At 32.9% G+C, this 20,734-nt stretch overlaps 6 protein-coding genes across 6 annotated transcripts; 3 read left to right on the top strand and 3 right to left on the bottom strand.

The window, feature by feature from the left end:
• Window positions 1–355: 355 nt before the first annotated feature.
• On the bottom strand, window positions 356–907 carry LOC123892106 (pectinesterase inhibitor 2-like). The gene has a single exon (XM_045941946.1). It carries the CDS (start codon window positions 905–907, stop codon window positions 356–358), a length of 552 nt encoding a protein of 183 aa, XP_045797902.1.
• Window positions 908–2,728: 1,821 nt separating this feature from the next.
• Window positions 2,729–4,519, top strand: LOC123892105. The gene has a single exon (XM_045941945.1). It carries the CDS (start codon window positions 2,729–2,731, stop codon window positions 4,517–4,519), a length of 1,791 nt encoding a protein of 596 aa, XP_045797901.1.
• Window positions 4,520–5,970: 1,451 nt separating this feature from the next.
• LOC123891290 (probable aldo-keto reductase 2) lies at window positions 5,971–7,985 on the bottom strand. Its single transcript, XM_045941129.1, has 5 exons — window positions 7,670–7,985; window positions 7,301–7,501; window positions 6,975–7,147; window positions 6,625–6,727; window positions 5,971–6,516 (listed from the first exon to the last, which is right to left on the bottom strand). The coding sequence occupies exons 1-5, from the start codon at window positions 7,880–7,882 to the stop codon at window positions 6,187–6,189; spliced, it is 1,020 nt and encodes a 339-aa protein (XP_045797085.1). The 5' UTR covers window positions 7,883–7,985; the 3' UTR covers window positions 5,971–6,186.
• A 1,887-nt stretch (window positions 7,986–9,872) lies between these two features.
• LOC123891289 (probable aldo-keto reductase 2) lies at window positions 9,873–12,935 on the bottom strand. The gene is made up of 5 exons (XM_045941128.1): window positions 12,601–12,935; window positions 12,137–12,337; window positions 11,745–11,917; window positions 11,395–11,497; window positions 9,873–10,426 (listed from the first exon to the last, which is right to left on the bottom strand). Exons 1-5 carry the CDS (start codon window positions 12,811–12,813, stop codon window positions 10,097–10,099), a joined length of 1,020 nt encoding a protein of 339 aa, XP_045797084.1. The 5' UTR covers window positions 12,814–12,935; the 3' UTR covers window positions 9,873–10,096.
• Window positions 12,936–15,954: 3,019 nt separating this feature from the next.
• On the top strand, window positions 15,955–16,784 carry LOC123891292 (voltage-gated hydrogen channel 1). Its single transcript, XM_045941131.1, has one exon. The coding sequence runs from the start codon at window positions 15,999–16,001 to the stop codon at window positions 16,725–16,727; it is 729 nt and encodes a 242-aa protein (XP_045797087.1). The 5' UTR covers window positions 15,955–15,998; the 3' UTR covers window positions 16,728–16,784.
• A 1,747-nt stretch (window positions 16,785–18,531) lies between these two features.
• On the top strand, window positions 18,532–20,328 carry LOC123892104. The gene is made up of 2 exons (XM_045941944.1): window positions 18,532–18,662; window positions 18,807–20,328. Exons 1-2 carry the CDS (start codon window positions 18,532–18,534, stop codon window positions 20,326–20,328), a joined length of 1,653 nt encoding a protein of 550 aa, XP_045797900.1.
• Window positions 20,329–20,734: the final 406 nt, after the last annotated feature.

Genomic DNA, 20,734 nt, shown 5'->3' with positions numbered 1-20,734 from the left:
TCATGGTTCGATCCACCGCAACTACGATTGGGAGGAGGCTGGAATATCAGAACTGACCCTCGAAGCAGATTAAATCGGTGGTGAAAACCAAAAAGATAAATAAATAAATAAATAAATAAACAAAACCCAAGTTGATGGAAAGATACTTCTCCCATTACAATTACAAGAGAACATATAAACAAAAACACCCAAACGAATATATCATTCAAGTTAATTATATCATTGCAAAGTAATCGCATCGGTCATTGTATTTTTAAAGATCATTTCCACAATATTGACTTGTTTATTGCAATACATTGACCAAGAAATACAAAATATAAAGCATATAATTAATTGGACAGTTGCATATATTTAATTAGGCTTGTCCTAAATAATTTGCTATGATAGAAAAAATTTGAGCATCTTGATCAACAATAGCTGCATATTTTGGAAGCAAAGATGGATCAGGGTAAGCAATAGGATATTTTGCGTCAATACAATTAGAAACATGAGTTCTAATATTTTCCACATGTATAGACAGATACTTGTAGTTTTTGCTCTTCAAGTCAACTTGAGCAACCTTAAGGATATTGACAATTTCCTTAAAATCATTAGAACATACTGAATAATATGTGTATGCCTCAAGATCATGGCTACTTTTTGCGACTAGTGTGTCTGATAGATTGAGGGCGTTGGTCGCGTTTATATGACCCACATGGATGGTGTATAGTGCAAGGCTAACGAGATCTCGACTTTTACTGGGATTTGAATTCAGAAGAGCTGAGCAAAATGAATGATTTTTTGCTTTCTTGCAAATAGTATTCACATCTACAAACTTAACTGCATAGACAAATGCGACACATAAAAGAAAAACCACAAGAATAGAAGATAAACGAGACATTGTATTCTCAATTTTCTTGCCCCCCATTGTATATTTGCCAATTGCTTTGATTTTCCTTATTATACTCCATTGGATTTCAAATATAAGTAAAAAATAATTTTTTAAAATTTTTGAATAATCACTGAATCTAGTCTATGTTATATTCCAAATTCATTGATTGTTTAATTAATTAAAAAAAACTGTTTTTGCTTATATTCCATATTTAACTACGGTGAAATTTAATATTGGTCAATTAAAATAAATTAGGTATTAATTTGACTTTGACTTTGACTTTTTTTGCCAAAAAATTGACTTGCAATTGTTATTTATTACTTCTTTTATCCTTGATTTTTGGTCCATCAAGCAATTTATTTTTGTCCTAAAATTTTAGTTTTTTTTTTTACACAATTTTTTTAGTTGTTTTAGAAGCACAATTGCTAAAATTTTCTCTTATATAACCTTACTAAATCAAATGGTGGGATAGGGATGGCAATGGGTAGGGTATGGGTAGGGTACTATAGTACCCATCCCCATACCCGCGGATTGAAAAAATACTCGTACCCATCCCCATACCCGCGTGGGTAACAATTTTTCCCCCCGTCCCCATACCCTATGGGTACCTAGGTACCCATACCCATACCCGTTACCCACATTTTTATTAAAAATAAATTGATCAATTATAAAATATCATATAATTTTAATAGAATTAAAAAAAAATTAAAGATTTTAATATTGACTAATGAAAATTATAAACAAAATTATTACTAACCTTATGTTAAAGTCCATATTTATGTTAAATATTCACATTTATTTTTATATTATGTTATAAATAAACATTTTTATTAAAAATATGTAATAGTTTAGTAGAGTTGTATTGTTTTAAATTGATTTACATATATTATAATATACTAATATAAATAAAATAAATAAATATATATTATGCGGGTATGGGGCGGGGTGGGTACTAAGGTACCCGTACCCGCACCCATACCCGTTCATTTTTGCGGGTAATTACCCATACCCGTGCCCGTACCCAAAATGCGGGTTTTTACCCTACCCATTATGGGTAATTTTTGCGGGTACCCTCTGGGTATGAGTCAAATTGCCATCCCTATGGTGGGATGCATCAAATGAATTTTACTTTCAGTCTTTCATTATAGATGTGTATATAGTCTTCAACGTTGGGTCAAGATCGTTAATGGTCATTAATGTTATCAATGATTGTCGAAAAATGGCTTGAGAGCCATGATGAGAAGTTAATGTTAATCATTCTGATAGTCGACTATTACAACACGCAAGGATATTGTGACCGTTGATTAGAGGAAAGTTTTCATGAATTGCTCCGCAAATGAGTCTTACTCAACAGTCCAAGAGATGATTTCCTCAACGATTGTGCTCTAAATCCAGTCCAAAACAAAAACATATAAAAGAAAAACCACAACGAGAGGAGCCATTGTATTCTCGTGCTTAGCCATAACAATGACAATTATCTTGAGCTTTCCAACTCATTAATAAATTTTCTAAATTATTTTATTAGTTTAAAAATATTTAAATATTAAACCAATTTTTTTTTAAATAAATTAATATTAATTACATTAATAAATAATAAAATAAGAGCATAATTCAATTATTTGGGTTAAGAAATTTGTTAAAAGGACAAAAGGGTAATTTGGGTTTTCTACACACGGTCACCATTCACCATTCACAATTTTCCACTCCTTAAACTTCGCCTTAAGTGGTGAATGCAAATCATTTTTCAGAAGAAAAAACAAAATAGTTTCATTATCACATTTTCATTTTGTAGTGTTTTTCAGTAAAAAAAGGCTTAAGCTTTTTGAAGAATATCATATCATGTTGAATGAACCAATCATGGAGGTGAGGGATGATTTCATGCTTTCACCAGCTGGTGACAGTAAACCAACTTTCAGAACTGCTCATTTTCTCAAACCAATTGCAAACTCCATTGAAGAATCATCTTTCAAGTGTAACCCATTTTCAAGTGTAACCCATTTTGACCCAAATGAATGGCCTTTGAAAATCCATTTCAATGGGTGGCGTTATTCACAAACCAAATGGCTTAAATGGGTTGATCAACTTCAACTGAGATATGAAACAGTGTGGAAGAAAGTTGGTATCTTTGAAGCTATAATGAGCACAAAGTGTCGCATAAAGAAATATCATGACTTGCTATATGGTATTGTTGAGAAATGGTGTTCTGAGACAAATACCTTTGTGTTTCCATTTGGTGAGGCAACTATCACTTTGGAAGATGTCATGGTTTTAGGGGGTTACCCTGTTGTTGGTGATCCTGTTTTCATTTCACTTCAAGACCAAGAAATGAGAGAAGTTGAAGAGAAATTGATCCTTGCAAGACAACAACTTACTAATAAAGGAGGTAAGGCTACAACATCATTATGGATGGATATTTTCATTGATAAAGGTAGTGAAATTGAACATGAAGCATTTCTTGCTACTTGGTTGTCGGCTTTTGTTTTTCCTCATAGAATTTTGGTCAAAAGTTGTTTGTTTCCAATTGCTATTCATCTTGCTAGAGGGAATCCAATTGCTTTGGCACCAGCTGTTTTAGCTAGCATATATAGGGATTTAACTTTGTTTAAGAAAACAATAGCTGATAGATATCCTCTAGAAGTTACTCTTTCATCGCCCTTTTACTTGGTTCAAATTTGGGTGTGGGAGAGGTTCAAAACCTTACAACCACAACCCTCGTTAATCGACCATGGAGACCCTTTGTTGTTTAGGTGGCGTAGGGTTAAAGATTTCGAAATTGACAATGTTAGGTTGGCATTAGACTCGGCTAAGGATGATTTTCATTGGCGTCCATATGTTAGATCTTCTGGTATGTATGGGATGTTTTATCCAAATGATGAAAATTTGGTACCATTTAAGAAGGATTTGGATAAACAAATGCTCTCATTCATTATATGCTTAAGAGTTTCGGAGCTTGTCCGATTTGACTCTATAGAGAAATATCTTCCACATAGAGTGGCAATGCAATTTGGAATTGATCAAGATGTTCCAGGTTGTGTGCCTAGGTTCAGTGAGACTAAAGAGATTGCTTGGAAAAACTACTGCAGGCCCATGATGGATAAAGATTTGTATTTTCCATCGAGATTTTTTGAGGCTGATGTTACCTCCCGTTATTCAACGTGGTGGAAGCAATCGGTATTGAGCCAGTGTTGTTTAGGCTCTTCAGAATATCATGGAAAGATATTACCACTGAAAAGGCCAATTTCAGCAGCTAACATTGAACCTACAATAGAGAATTTGGAGGAAGTTTTTGAAGATGCACATGGGAGCAAAGAAGCAAGGATGTCTCAAGGTGAAAGCAAAAGATTTTCTATGAGAAAAAAAGTAACTGCTGTGCAGCATGATTTTCAGTTTCACTCTGATATGATTGCTGAAGCAAAAGGTAAAGAAACAGTTGAAGAAAAAGAAAAAGAAAGAAAAGAAAGTGATCATGAAGTTGTGGTTTTGTTAAAAGAGCAATCCTTGAAAAATCAACAGGAACTCGCTCGTCTGGCCAAACAACAAGAAGAGATCTTAAGGTTAATGGATTTGAGGGAGAAGCGGGATGAAGAGTTGAGGCAACTCCTAACTAGTGTTCTAAGGAATCAACAAACACCATCATCGGCTTCTTAAAACTCTATTTTTTGTTTTTAAACTCTCTTTATCAAACTCGTGACAGTGATGGATGGTCTTTGCATACCCTCCATTTTGATGAGTTATGATATATGTTTTTATCATCTATCCTTGTGTTATTTATCTTTAGTAGTTTTGGCATACTACCAAATTCTGCATTATCCGAACAATTCTCCTAATAATACAATTCAATTACATGTGAATCCTTTAATAATGCCTTAGACCAGCAGCACAAAGATATGTGCAGAATTTAGAAATGGATTTTTGTGGAAACTGTTATGAGAACTCACCATCCATTGAGGTTTAAAATGATAAAGAGAATCATTTGTTTGTTTATGAACTATCAAGCTCTGGTGATGAAGTAATTGAAAATGGTAAAACTTTGTCTAGTCCTGAATTTGGTGAAATCAATACCTTTTGCTGATATATAACTAACTTCATATTCATAATTTTGTGCAATACTTACTTTAATTTGCAATAATTAGTAGTAGGTGATTAATATGAAGGCACTAAACTTGGGGATATTACTATGCAGATGATGGAAATATCAATGTGAATGAAATTACTGATTTTGTTGTAATTATCACTTGATCTGTTGATTAAAATATTTTATTAATTAAGTAGCAAATTGTGGATTGGAATTAATGAAAAACTTGTTCATCAGAAATTATTTCAATTTCTTGTTAGTGGACTAACATAATTTAAGCACTGCTTCATGAGATAAATGACTAGTTATTCTTTGAATGTGATGAAAAATGATGTGATGGTGAGTGAAGCTGCAATGTGAACACTCTTGCAATTTGCTGCAGTGATAAAAGAACACGGTAAGCAGTAATTGTTCTGCATCTATTGATTTCACATCAAACAACTTACAATCACATGCATCAAAATAATCTGGACCGTTCATTAAAATCGGACGGCTGATGGTATGAATGTCACGGCGATCTCCAGTAATTTGAGTTTCCGCCAAAATCATTTGACATCGTATTACACAGCTACCTTTGGTAAGGATATCAATATCCCACACATCAAATTTTCTCTGCTACTTTTATTTTTTTTGCCACTTTTTCAATATGATTTGTATTTTAATATATCTTCATGCATGTAATGTCTCAGGTTAATCAACAAGAGGGTTTCGGAGGGTATTCGAGAGGAGCGACCTTATGGGGCACTAAAATTTTAGGTCACCATTTTTTTGTATACTAGTGTGTGGATGTGCATGAATGCACTCGCGTGTGCGTGCGTGCGTGTGTTAAAATAAATAAACTAAATAAATATTTTGTAACTAAATTTTAAAATAGACTTAGACTCTTATGAAAAATTAAAAGTTATCAAAAGAATTCTAACAGAATTATAACTTGCATAGAGTACCAAAAATTTCATCGACAGCCCTGTTAATCAGTGTCCATGAAATGTATGATTCTACCAAACCATTTGGATTTTCATTCCAATTCTGCAAAATCCTTTTCCTCATACCAATTTATTTTTTAAGGCAGTAACATCAAATATCCATGGCATGCTAATATGCATGATTCTAAATAGTGGCCCGCATCCACAAATGCATCCACATTTGCTTGTATTTTAACACAATATAAAATTTTGCAGCGTAACTTCAACCACAAGTTAAAACTATGTTGATATGCGCAATATGAAATCAAACCATTTCATTAAGCATTTTTCCAAGAAGAAAGTGGTGGAGTATCAGAGTCCTTCCACGTAGGTGCATTCGCAGATCTATCACCTTTAACAATATCTGCTAAGGATTCAATTTCTGCCATTTCTTCTGGTGTTAATTTTACTGACAAAGCCCCAATGTTTTGATTAAAGTTCTCAATTTTGGTGGTTCCGGGTATCGGGCACACGTCGTTTCCTTGGTGATGAAGCCAGGCCAGTGCAAGTTGTGATGGTGTACATCCCTTCTTTGTAGCCAATTCATTAACCCTCTCAAATATAGTCTGATTTTGCTGCAGGTTTTCAGGCTGAAATCTAGGCATATCCTGCAAAAATATTTTTTGGTAACAATATCAATGATGGGTGGATGATTCTAATTATGTCTCAATGATGTAGCCAATTGTGTTTACGAATACTATTTAAGTGCCTCAAACCTGGCGGAAGTCATCCTTTGCGAAGTTCTCAACAATCTTTGTTCCAGATGAAAAGAATCCTCGCCCAAGAGGACTATATGCAACAATTCCAATACCAAGTTCCCTAAGAAATAAAATCATAGCTCATTAGTACCGACAATTCAGATTAAAGAGGTGTTTGGTGTCAGACATGACGCCAATGCATGTAGTTACATTTAATAACTTTCATTTTCTGAAACTATTACTGGTATCTACATGTTATTATCGTATCCAGTGTTTGTGTCGGTGATTCATATCATTACAATTTTATCAAATTACTAGAAAGACAAATGCTAGATAACAGAAGATAATGGTTGTAAACTAAATCAAACCTGCAAGTTGGAATTATTTCTTCTTCCACATCTCTTGACCAAAGTGACCACTCTAATTGCACAGCTGTTATCGGATGAACTGCATGTGCTCTTCTGATTGTTGAAGGTGAGGCCTCAGACAAACCAATGTATTTTATTTTTCCCTCTTCAACAAGTTTCTTAAGCTCGCCAATCTTCCATAAAAAAAGGGAAAAGTTGAAGTTGTCACAAATTGTCTTTGTATATATTTGAATAAATAATTCAATTTCATATCTTAGACAATGCTTCATGGTATACACATTTTATACCACCAAAATCAAATTAAAGAGAAGTTAGAAGAATCAAACCGTGACTTCAACTGGAAGACGAGTATCAATACGATGTTGATAATAGAGATCAATACAATCAATATCAAGTCTTTTCAAGCTCGCTTCACAAGCTTCTCTCACATAAGCTGGATCACCACAAATCTCAAACTTCCCATCAATAGTTCTAGCTCCAAACTTGGTAGCCAATTCAACCTTTTCTCTTACCCCTCCTTTGAGAGCCTGTTCCACAATTTCAAACATGCACACTTCATCACAAATTCACAATCATTTGTTCTTTTTTTTAGCCCTCTATTGAAGAGCCTCGAAAAGCTAGAATTCGGCTGAGAGGTAGTAAAGTATAATTAAACGACTAAATATAATATATTAATAAGAAAAAGTAATCAGAACCTTTCCAAGAAGGAGTTCATTGGTATGAGGGCCATAGAAATCAGAAGTATCAAGAAGAGTGACACCAGATTGAATGGCATGGTGGATGAGAGAAATCATGTCAGGTTCAGGCTTAGGAGGACCATAAAAAGCAGACATGCTCATGCAACCAAGTCCTTGTAAAGACACTTCCATACCTTGTGATCCCAACTTCATTCTTCCCACTTTTGCCATTGCTATGAGTCTCACAATACAACACTAAACAAAATGTTTTCTCTTTCTATGTAAAGGCCTCACAAAGTTAAAGTTGTCAATATTGTATTTGTATCCCCTCCCCTTGCACTATTTATAATTATTTTTCATCATACAACAAAAGAAATTAAAGGGTCAAACTTTGATTAAAAGGTGAAAATTAAATTATAAAGAAAAGTCAAGGAAAGGAAACACAAGGAGAAAAATTAAGTTCCAATTTGGCAACTAGACCAATGTCTTAATCCGAGGAGCACAAAACTTGGCCATCAAGTTATTGCATATATTTCCACTAAGAGCATCGATCTAAATGAACTTATTTATTTTTTATTTTCATAAGATTGGAGCTATTGTGGCAAAATGAGTAACATAAAAATGTTTGAAGTAACTTAAATAAATATTCTATATATATATATATATATATATGAGTTGTATAAATAGAATATATTGTTACGATTCCCGCAACTGTGATCAGCAAGGGATTGAAACCACTTGATGCTAGAACTGATCTCGAATCAGATTAGTCAGTTCAGTAGGTCGTGAAAGAAAAAAAAAAGAATATAGTGTTATAGAAATTATTTATTCCTCCTAGTATATATGAAATTCAAAATTGATTCTTTAAGAAAAGTATCATATGCTCCAATACTAATAGTTTAAAGTCAATGCATACATTTATCTCTAATATCTGTCGGTTTTCTCCCTTAGCTACTTTCACCCTTAGCTCGAGTCAGTAGAGCTACCAATTTCACCTACAACATGCATGTTAATAATATAAAATGACAAATTGCATAAGCCTACATATTTAACTATATTGAAGTGTATGAAATATTCGTGACTCCATATTTGTAGAGTTTATGACACCAAAACTAATGATTTTTGGCATAATGAAGCATACAAACTACATGCATCTATTCTTTTATGATCATTAAGCTTGGACCAGAGAACTCAACATTGATACTTTAAGCAGAACATTATAGTATCAATAATTGATTCAAGCAATGTCTCAGTGATCCACGCAATGTCATATTTGCATGACTACTATCCTGATGTAAAAAATTGATTCAACATCTTAGCTAAATTTCAATTTCTACAAATTAAAGAGAACATGATAAACAATACAAAAAAATTGTATCTATGAGCTTAATAATTTTAATTTGATTCAGAGACACATACATAAATTCCATACGGCAAATTCAACCCAGTGTCTGTTAAAGCGTCCATTATCTGAAAACCGAGGAACTACTACAACAGGTCCCCGTCCCCCACGGGGCTTCTCGAGAGCAAAATTTATCCTCAACGGTCTACCTAACAATGCCCTGCAAAGAAAACATCACCATTATCACTTGATTGTTAAAAAGGAAGGTCAGGCCCCATTGTCACATTTTTTCAACCTAGTTTACTTTTCTGTCTATAATTGTTTTTGGTGAACTTGATCTTGGCACGGTACACGCGTGTCTACGCGTGTATCTATTAGGATGCTAATGTTACTGTTTTAGAAGAGAAGAGTGTGTATTGGGGTGGTCGGGATTCGAATCTTAGGTTCTACATTTCTTCACATTTAAAAGTGTGAGTCTAGCCACTATATCCTTCAATTATTACGTATATCAACATGACTTCTTTGAACCTTTTGATTTGAGGTGACACCACATTGGTTCTTTGGACCCATGCATGGACCATGTGTTGATTTTTATATTTTCTTGTTTATGTATGTCATATGGTTGTATTTATGAATGCTATGTTGCCTTAAGACAATTTCAATTACTAGTTTTTATGTTATTTATGTTGTTTTCCATTTTAGATCTCCAATTTAAACAACAAAAACGACATATTTTCTGGTCTTTTTTTGGTTACAACATATTTTCTGGTCTAAAATTAGAAAACATGATACGCATATAAAAAATTAAAACTTATGCAAAATTTAATAGAGTCATATTCATTAGAGTTCAAATCACACATATGCTAGAAACTATAGATGTTTATACAACCAAAATCCTTTTCCTCGTACCAATTTATTAATTTTTAAGGTACTAACATCAAATACATATGGCATACTGATGTTTATGATTCTAAATAGTAGTCTGCAACAGAATATGCAGCCACATTTGCCCGTATTTTAACATAGAATAAAATTTCATAGCGTAACTGCAACCACAATTTAAAACTATGTTGATACGAGGAATAAGCAATCAAACCACTTCATTATGCAGTTTTCCAAGAAGAAAGTGGTGGAGTATCAGAGTCTTTCCATGTAGGTTCACTCCCAGATCTATCGCCTTTAACAATATCAGCTAAGGACTCAATTTCTGCCAGTTCTTCTGGTGTTAATTTTACGGACAAAGCTCCAATGTTTTGATTAAAGTTCTCAATTTTGGTTGTTCCAGGTATCGGACACACGTCGTTTCCTTGGTGATGAAGCCAGGCCAATGCAAGTTGTGATGGAGTACATCCTTTCTTTGTAGCCAATTCATTAACCCTCTCAAATATAATCTGATTTTGCTGCAGGTTTTCAGGTTGAAATCTTGGCATATGCTGCAAACATATTTACACAAATACAAGTTATATATTAGGTATGACAAAATAATATATGCACAGACGGTGTAAACTAATTTTACACTGTCATTTAATAGCGATCGTGTATTCCGCCAAATCACCTCACTACACCCCACTTTAATTTTATGACATGGTGAAATGTCTGATTAATATGAGCATATCTATTAAACTATTGTCAACCATGAAAAATACACATAATTCTAGGTTTTAAACTTGTTTGAAAGGATTAGTTCTACTAGATGTCTCTCTGATGTCTCCTAGTCTCCATGATGTCTCTTAATACTCTTAATTTGCCTAAAAAAAAAAAACTTTTTTGAAAGGGCAAAAAAACAATATTTTTTTGTAACGATATCAACCGTGGGTTGATGCTAATTCTGCATTTACATATTTTTTTTTGGAAAACCATACTAAGTGTATCAAAACACATTGATCAAATCAAATGGTTCTGTTTATTTTCCAGAGTTACAAACTGTGTTTACTAATACTATGTGTCTTAAAATTTGTTACAAACAAATATGTTAAACACTCAAGTTTCAGTTAGAATCGTTTGCTGCATCTTTCCGTTATATCAGTTACTACTCATAACTAACTTAACTGATTCAGTTAGGATTGCTATATAAGTTCAAGACTTGTAGTCAAAGTAGTTTATATTATTAGCAGCTTGGGTGCCAACATAGCTATCATCTCTCGATGTGAGTAGCCTTTTTATAAACGAAGCGTGTGTAACGCCGACCCTTCAGATTGAAGGTGTGGTCGGTATCCAACACACATGGTTATATTCAATCACTTATATTTACTTACATTATTATTGATGTCTGTGTCAGTGTCAGTGTCAAGTGTCAACAGCATGTCAATTTTTGTGTCGGTGTCTCATACTTACTAAGTTGATTAACAAAATGAACAAGTAATTGATATGAATTTATGTAAATGCTTGCTTTTCCACAAACCTGACGGTAGTCTTCCTTTGTAAAGGTATCAGTAATCTTTGTTCCAGATGAAAAGAATCCTCTCCCAAGAGGACTATATGCAACAATTCCAATACCAAGTTCCCTAAGAAATAAAATCATGGCTTATAAAATTAGACTTCATATTTATTTATGTAGCACCGACAATTCAGATGAAAAAGGTGTTTGATGTCAGACACGACACCAATAATACATGTAGTTACATTTAATCACTTTCATTTTCTCAAACTATTACTTGTGCCTACGTATATCATTAACGTATTCAGTGTCGGTGTCGGTGATTCATATCATTGCAATTTTATCAAATAATATTACTAGAAACTAAATCAAACCTGCAAGTTGGAATTATTTCTTCCTCCACATCTCTTGCCCAAAGTGACCACTCCAATTGCACAGCTGTTATTGGATGAACTGCATGAGCTCTTCTGATTGTTGAAGGTGAGGCCTCAGACAAACCAATGTATTTTATTTTTCCCTCTTCAACAAGTTTTTTAAGCTCCCCAATCTTACATAGAAAAAGGTAAAAGTTGAAGCTGTCACAAATTGTCTTTGTATATATTTCAATAAATAGTTCAATTTCATATCTTAGATTGATATAGTTGTCAATGAGATACTTGGTTCAAATAATTACATTGTTAAAAACAGGGTTTTCCCATAAAAATAGTTCTAGCTCCGCCACTGATGGTATACAATCAAATTAAAGAGAAGTTAGAAGAAATCAAACCGTGATTTCAATTGGAACACGAGTGTCAATCCGATGTATATAATAGAGATCAATACAATCAATATCAAGTCTCTTCAAACTGGCCTCACAAGCTTCTCTCACATAAGATGGATCACCACGAACCTCAAATTTCCCATCAACAACTCTAGCAGCAAACTTTGTAGCCAACTCAACCTTTTCTCTTACCCCTCCTTTAAGAGCCTGTTCCACAATTCCAAACATATTTCACTCAAAATCAATTTTAGTTATGACATAATCCAAACACACACTAAAAACATAAGAGAAAAAACCAATCGTTAATCGGTTCAGTGGTGATTGGCACTGAACTTGGTACGGAGGACCACGGTTCAATCCCCGCAATTGCGATCTTGAGGGGCTGGAACTACTTAATGCCAGAACTGACCCCTGAACCAGATTAAACTGGTGGCGAAAGCCAACAAAAAAACATAAGAGAAACTGATAACCTTTCCAATAAGGAGTTCATTGGTATGAGGACCATAGACATCAGAGGTATCAAGAAGAGTGACACCAGAATCTATGGCATGGTGGATGAGAGAAATCATGTCAGGTTCAGGCTTAGGAGGACCATAGAAAGCAGACATGCTCATGCAACCAAGTCCTTGTAAGGACACTTCCATGCCTTGTGATCCTAACTTCATTCTTCCAACTTTTGCCATTGCTATGAGTCTCACAATACAACACTAAACAAAATCTTCTTTGTTTCTATGTAAAGGTCACAAAAAGTTAAAGTTATGAATATCCTCGCCCCTTTGGTCTATTTATAATTATTCACCATCATACCACAAATTAAAAGACTGAGTCAAACTTTAACTAAATAGTGAAAAATAAAGAAAAGTCAAGGAAAAAAAAACTAAGTTGGAATTCAAATGACAATTGGCAACTAGACCAGAATACTGGTGTCTGAATCCGATAGGAGAACAAAACTTGGCTATCAAGTCATTGCATATATATTTCCACTAATAATTTCATGTTTTTTTTTTACAGTAATAATTTAATGTTCTTTATAAATTACTCTTTCCGGTTTTATATATGAGTAAATTGTTTTTGTTACGATGATATTGGTGCGAAATTTTCACCACCATTAGCAATGACTGCGGGACACATAATAAGATGAGGTCTCCTCTCGCAATCATATTTTCTCCGTATGCATAAGCTAGGAATCAAACCCCTGACCACATGCTTAAAAGGACTAAGACCCTACCGCTAATTCATTATTGATAAATTATTTAAAAAAAATTATCAATTAAAAAAGTGATGGATCTATCTATATAGTAATATAGTTTAGATACATATATAATTTTCATAATAAATTTTTTAAGTCAATTTTTACTTATATATATTGATCTAAGGAAACGTGGCATCAAGTGATTCATGTCGATGCATAGATTATGTATCTTTATGTTTATTGATGTTGATTTTCCTAACACTTTAATATCAGTCGTTTTTTCCCCTTGGAAATTTTATTCACCAGCCTTTGTTAATACTATTATGCATTATCTATAGGTTAGCGGTGGATTTTGGGGAAAATTCTTACAGCAATATTCACCAATTTAAGATTTTGGTTGGTCACAATTATCTTAAGATAACATTTATATAAAGTACAAATAATTTAAAGTTGTCTTCCTTTTCAAATAAACAAACGCAATTGAGTATGTCATTTTAGTAGAAATGACATCAGAATTCAACGAAGAATAGTCGATATTCACATAAGTGGAATCCAATTCAAACAGTTTAATAGAATTCAAAATCGGCAATGCAGTCATCTCATCTCATGAATTAAACTTTCTATTAGTTGTGAACTGTACGGGGACCAACTTTGGGTGCATTCTCTACATTTGCATACGTGGAAGGATGAGGGACGGATGCAGAGATTTATGAGACGGGGGCCGAAAAATATATTATTAAATATTATATAAAATATTTAATTGTACCAAAAAAAATAATAATAAAATATTTAATAATAGATTTTTGGTAACCTCTGATTTTCAGGAGAATAGGGATGGTCATATATGAAATTCGACAACAAGATAAATCTGACAAAAAATTATTCCTTCTAAAAATAGAACCCGATTTCTTTCAAATGATTTTTCATAAGAAATTAACTGTACTCATTCATTTGATTGAAATATTATACTGATTAAAATATTATAATAGATAAATACATTTAGGTAGTGTTTGGCCTGACTTTTTTTTAACTTATAATCACTTAAAAGAAAAAGTAGGGCCAAACACTATTTCAAATAAGTACTACAATTAATAAGCAACTTAATTTTATAGTTGAAAATTGAATAAAAAGGAGATATTAGAAAAGTTAAAAATACCAACTTAATTTGAATGCGCCTAACTTATTTTTCTTTTCCCCTCTTCGATTCCCACCGAGTACTGATTATATTGTTTTTCCTTTATTTTATTTACTTTTCTGACTCTATTTCTTCCCATTTATTTATGGTGTGCCACCACTACATTGAATTGTTTTCTTTTATTTTACTGGCATGTGCTTGCAGTAACTTACTTGTTTAGATGATTGCTACAAATATTTACTTGTTTGTGTAAATTTCTTCGAAGAAATATTATTCAACCCTTTTAATATAATTTATATTTTCGTTTATATGAATATAATCTGTATCATCATTGAATAATTTCTCTTTTGTAAATAATTTCTCTTTAGTAAATTATTTTCGATCTTGGATGGTAGTAATTTTTTATACATTTTTATTCATTTTATAAATATTTTGTATTTTATTAATATAAATTTTAAAAGAATTTTTCTTTTTATTTTAAATATTTTAGTCTTTTATGATATAAACTAATTAGTTTTCAGCTTTAAGTTTTTATGGTTTTAAAATAATTACCAAACAACTTGAACTTTATATTAAAAGTCAATATTTTTAACTTTAGCTTTAAGTCAACTATAAAAACTAAAGTTAAAAGTTTATATTTCGTTTGGCTCGACTTTTTTTTAAAGCTAAAGTCAACTATAAAAACTAAAGTCAACTTGAAATTCATTCAATAATGGATGTATTTGGTCTATAATATAGGTCAGATACATTAGTTTTTCAATGAATCTGAAAAGTTGATTTTTGCTTATAATTAAGGATTGAGGGAGTATTATTTAGTTGACTTTTTCAATGAATCAGGAAATAGTGTGTCTTAACCCCCTTTGATATATGATTTCACCAAAAATATAAGGTTTTTTTGTCAAGTAAAGTGGATAGAATTTACCTCTTTAAGGTAAATAAATAGGTGTACTTAGATTCTATTTCAAAAAAATGAAACAGGTGTACTCGAATTCAAACTCTAATCTCTAACATAGTGTATTGTCTAACTTTTATACTTTCATGTTTGAATGAATAAAATATTGAATGGTTTGATAAAAATAGTATACAGATTTATTATCTTAATCACATCACAATAACTTTCAAAAGATTTATATTTCACCACCGCCAATTCTCCCTACAAAATCCATTTTTACCATCACATGTCTTTGCCCAAAAACTCCAAAACCGTTTCCATTGTCATGACAACAATATTTTGTTGCATATGATCTTTTGCTGGATTTTGGCCTCTTGTCTTCTAGCTACTCAAATATGTGGAGGAAAATTAGGACATTGCGTATTTGTTAAATTAATTAATTAATTAATTGTACCACCCTTCCAACGTGACCCTAAAGTTAAAGTATACAAAACCTTCAAAGCTTACTTGCACTTCACTAACACAAATATCTCACATCTAATACGTCACAATTCTAACCAACATTCTCTTATATATTAAAAAAAATTAAAATCATAAAGCTTGTAACCCTTACCACCAAATTTTGATTCCAACATTTCTCATATGATCAATGAACACCTTGAAATCCATTCATGTGTCCACCACACAAACCAATCAAACACAAACCCCCACAAATTATTTTTCCATGCAAATATTAGATTCATCAATCACAAGTCTAATAAAATCATGGAATAGAAGGCAAAAATGGTTGTTTATTTTTTCAAACCAACAAGATTTGTTGAATAAAGCACCATGGCGTATACAATTGGTCAATTTCCTAGAATCAACATTAATTCGTATGATTTCAATTTTTTTACTCATTATAGACCTCATCATCACAATTCTTGAATTATCTTCATCTTTAATTTCATGTGAACAAAAAATAAACAAAGTAGAAGAATTATGTTTCCATTGGATTGGAATTTGTATTTTGAGTATTATTTCATTAAAGATAATTTTTTTATTAGTGGGTTTGGGCTCTTCATTTTTTAAGCATCCAGGATATGTTGTGGATGGTGTTGTGGCTATTGGTGCTTTAATTATGGAAGTGTTTTTGGAGAGGAGAGGTGGTGGTTTATTGGTTGTGGTTAGTTTATGGCGTGTGATTAGAGTGGTGGAAAGTGTTTTTGAGTTAAGTGATGAGGCTATTGAAGCTCAAATTGAAGGAATTGTTTGTCAATTTGAAGCACTTAAAGATGAGAATGCTAGGCTTATGGAAATTGTAAATGAAAAGGATAAGATAATTGAAAAGCTCAAGGAGGAATTAGATAAGCGTAGATATACCATAGAATCGGATTAAGTGTGATCGTAATTGCGAGGGATCGAACTCTGATCTCCTTATCAAGTTAGCATCAATCACTACTGAACTGTTGAGGCAAAATCCACTTTTGATGTTTTAAAGATTACAAACATCTTTAATTATATTTTAAATGATTCTGATCATTTTGTTATCTAACAAGTGCTTTTGAGTGGCATAAGATTAAATAGATTCTAACAAACCACTTGCAAAGTAAAAATCCTGCAAAGCTGTTTCAAGACCATTCTAAGAACATTCTTAGCAGACAGACTGCAGTTTTGACAAATAAGCACGTTTTGGAATAAGTGCTTTCTGGTTTTTCAAGTCAACTAAGAACAAAACAAATAAGCACTTTACAATGGATTTATGGACCAAATCACTACAGGAGATAATCTCTTTTGGGATCAACAACATGTGATGGAATTTAAGTATATGCTTTCCTAGTCACATATCATGAAGAAAACCATGAGCTTGATCAATTGTGGTATTGGCCAACCAATGAATACATCTGATATAATATCATGGACCAATCACAAAGGAACAACCAGATTTTAACTATGAGTTGTATTGTACTTATGCAAAGTACACAAATGGAACATTCTTCCATGGCTTGTCATAGAAGTACAATTTTGTCTCATATGCTATTGTACTATTCCAGCTGGTTTTATTCTCTTGCTAAGGCTACTACTGATCAGTCCTTAGAGCTATCTAACAGCTGCACACCACAAGGAAGGAAGGATGAAGGTTCATCTTATTTGCTGGTGCAGTCAAGACTGTTTCAAGACCAATGCAAGACTGATCCTGCACACAGTTTTTTAAAACCATCTCCAACTGTCATGAGTCCTTTTCTGAGCATCCAAACGGCTATATCTGATACATGACAGTGGAAGGATGTAAGAAACAACTCATATACACTTGGCAACAGCTCATACTTATTTGGATCTTATGGATCAAAGCCAAAAGGAAATCAAGACTGTTCCAAGACTGAACAGAGAATCTGCACATTATGCAGAAGTTGTCTGCTGCATATAGAGCACTGAGTAACAGCTCTATTTTACTCTCTAACTGATATACTTGAAGGCCAAGCTTCAATCTCAAGCAAGCATCTATAAAAGGCAATCAAGTCCAAGGGAAAGAGCAAGAGTTTTCAAGCAATTCAAGTGATATAAATCCCATTCAATCTCTTTAGCTCAAAGTCCTTTTTAAGTCACTCTTTTGTATCATAATCTGAGTTCCAATCTCTTTAGAGTGCTTTCATCTAAGCTTCTCTTTTATAGTGAGTCTGAATTCAAGCTTAGAAACAAATCATCTATATTGTAATTGCTCAAGTCAATACGTGACTATTGATTGAGTGTTGATTGGTCAAGTTGACTAGGAAAGTTCAAAGCTCTAGGAGCTTTGGTAAGTTGTTGATCTTAGGTCAAGATCAAGGTGAATTTGTAAGTATTGGATCTGTAACTTTTAAGTGATTCTAGTGGACAAACTCACAGGAGGTGGGGACTGGACGTAACCCAAAGATTAGGGGTGAACCAGGATAACTCTTTGTGTTTATCTTCTTTCCCTTAAACTTTTATTTTCTGCAACTGTTTTTACACAGCACAGATCATTCTTAGAACGATCTCACTGAGCACAAATAATTTTATCACTAACTATTTATTTTGTGACTTGAGTTTAAATTTTAAAAGGGTCACAATTCAAACCCCCCCTTTCTTGTGAAAAACTTTGCTACTTCAATTGGCATCAGAGCTCTGCCTCTAAAGGTTGAGCATCTAACAAGTGCTTAGAGGAAAAGATTCAGGAAGGAAGTATGTCAAAACCTGCAAAGTTTATTTCAGAAGGTGGATCATCAACTAGGCCACCACTATTTGAAGGAAATGACTACTACTACTGGAAAGATAAAATGGAGCTATTCCTAAGATCACAAGATAACTACATGTGGTCAGTGATTGAAAATGGAGAATACACACCATTGGCAAAAGATTCTACCACTCCAAAGCCTCAAGCTGAATGGACAACCACTGAAGCAGACAGGGTACTTTTAAATACTAAAGCTCAATTATTTATTAAAAGTGCTTTGTGCAGGGAAGAATATGACAGGATCATGCAATGCAAAACTGCTAAAGAAATGTGGGATACTCTCAAAACTCATCATGAAGGAACCAGTCGTGTCAAAGAAACAAGAATTGATATTGGTGTAAGAAAGTTTGAGTTATTTGAGATGAAGGAAGATGAATCCATTGATCAGATGTATGGAAGATTCACTATCATCATAAATGAACTCAACTCTCTTGGAAAAACATACACCACACATGAAAGAGTAAGAAAGATACTAAGATGTCTACCTAAAGAATGGAGGCATATAGTAACAGCCATCACAGAGTCAAAAACTCTCTCTGAAGTTAAAATGGAGGACTTAATTGGTTCTCTTAAAGCTCATGAAGCAATACTTCAAGAGGATAAATCTCCAAAGAAAAAGATGATTGCTCTGGACTCTCAAACAAAAGAGTGTCTTCAGCAGAAAGAAATTCTTTTCAGCAAAGACTTGCTTGATGAAGATAATGAAGAAGAATTTGCTCTACTCTCAAGGAGAATTCAAAAACTCATGATGAGAAGAAATCAAATGAGAAGAACATTTCCAAATAAAAGAAGTAGTGCAAAATCTGAAGTTGACATGAGCAAAATTCAATGCTATGAATGCAATCAATTTGGACACTACAAAAGTGATTGTCCAAAACTCAAAAAACCTTTTGCAAAGAAATCAATGATGGCAACCTGGGATGAATTAGATGAACTCCCAGAAGAAGAAGAGGAACAAGAAGCAAATGTATGCCTTATGACAAGATCAGAAACACACGAGGTAAATGCTGAAACTTGTTCTTCTTGTCAAAAAACTGAACATTTGTTTGATAACTTATTTTATGATAGCTTAACTCTAAATAAAAAATATGATCAGCTTCAGGAAGAAGTAACCAAAATTTCCAAAGAAAAGGATGAATATAAAACTGAAAATGAGACATTAAAAGAAATAATCAAAAACATGGAAATTGCTCATAATAGAAAATTAGAAGAACTTAGAGAAAGTCATAAGGAACAAATCAAACCTAACATACAAATAGAAAATAGAAAACTAAAGGAAAATATTTCAAAGCTTGAAAATGACATAAACAAATTTGTAAAGTCTACTAAAACCTTTGAAAATATTCTAGGATCCCAAAAATGCAGTTCTAGCAAAACAGGCCTAGGTTTTGAAAATTACAACAATCAAAAATTATACAAGAAACTTTTTGTTCCAAATAAACCCATATACAAATGCTCTTACTGTCATAAGGAAGGACATCTTGAACCTTTTTGTTATAGAAAATCTAGACAACAAAATTATCATAGGAAATACTTTTCAGAACGATCTCAGAACATTCTTAAAAAACAGACTAGAAACTCTTCTTATCAACTTAAGAAGAGTCATTATAACACTAACCATCAAGGACCCAGAAAGATATGGGTACCTAAAAGCATGCTAAAAACAAATGCAGGAATGTCTTCTCACAGTCAAGAAGAAGCCATGGTACTTGGACAGTGGCTGCTCCAGACATATGACTGGAGATAGACAAAGCTTTCTTTCCTTTGAAAAGAAAGAAGGAGGATCAGTTACTTTTGGTAATAATGAGACAGCTACTATCAAAGGTAAAGGTACAATTGGTAAGATAAACTCTGCTAAAATTGAAAATGTCCATTATGTAGAAGGTCTTAAACATAACTTAATAAGCATTAGTCAATTATGTGACAATGGTTTTGAGGTTATATTTAAACCTGATACATGTGAAATCAAACACTCATCTTCTGACAAAATTCTTTTCAATGGATCAAGAAAGAAAAATGTTTATATCATATACTTAGATGAACTCCCTGATGAATCATGTTTTGTGTCTCTTGAAAGAGACAAGTGGATTTGGCACAAAAGGGCAGGACATATAAGTATGAAAACCATTTCAAAACTTTCTAAACTTGATCTA

The sequence above is a fragment of the Trifolium pratense genome, linkage group LG6, assembly GCF_020283565.1.
Source record: "Trifolium pratense cultivar HEN17-A07 linkage group LG6, ARS_RC_1.1, whole genome shotgun sequence".
NCBI lineage: Eukaryota > Viridiplantae > Streptophyta > Magnoliopsida > Fabales > Fabaceae > Trifolium > Trifolium pratense.
The sequence above is the reverse complement of the archived record's forward strand: the minus strand, read 5'-3'. Positions and strand labels throughout refer to the sequence as shown.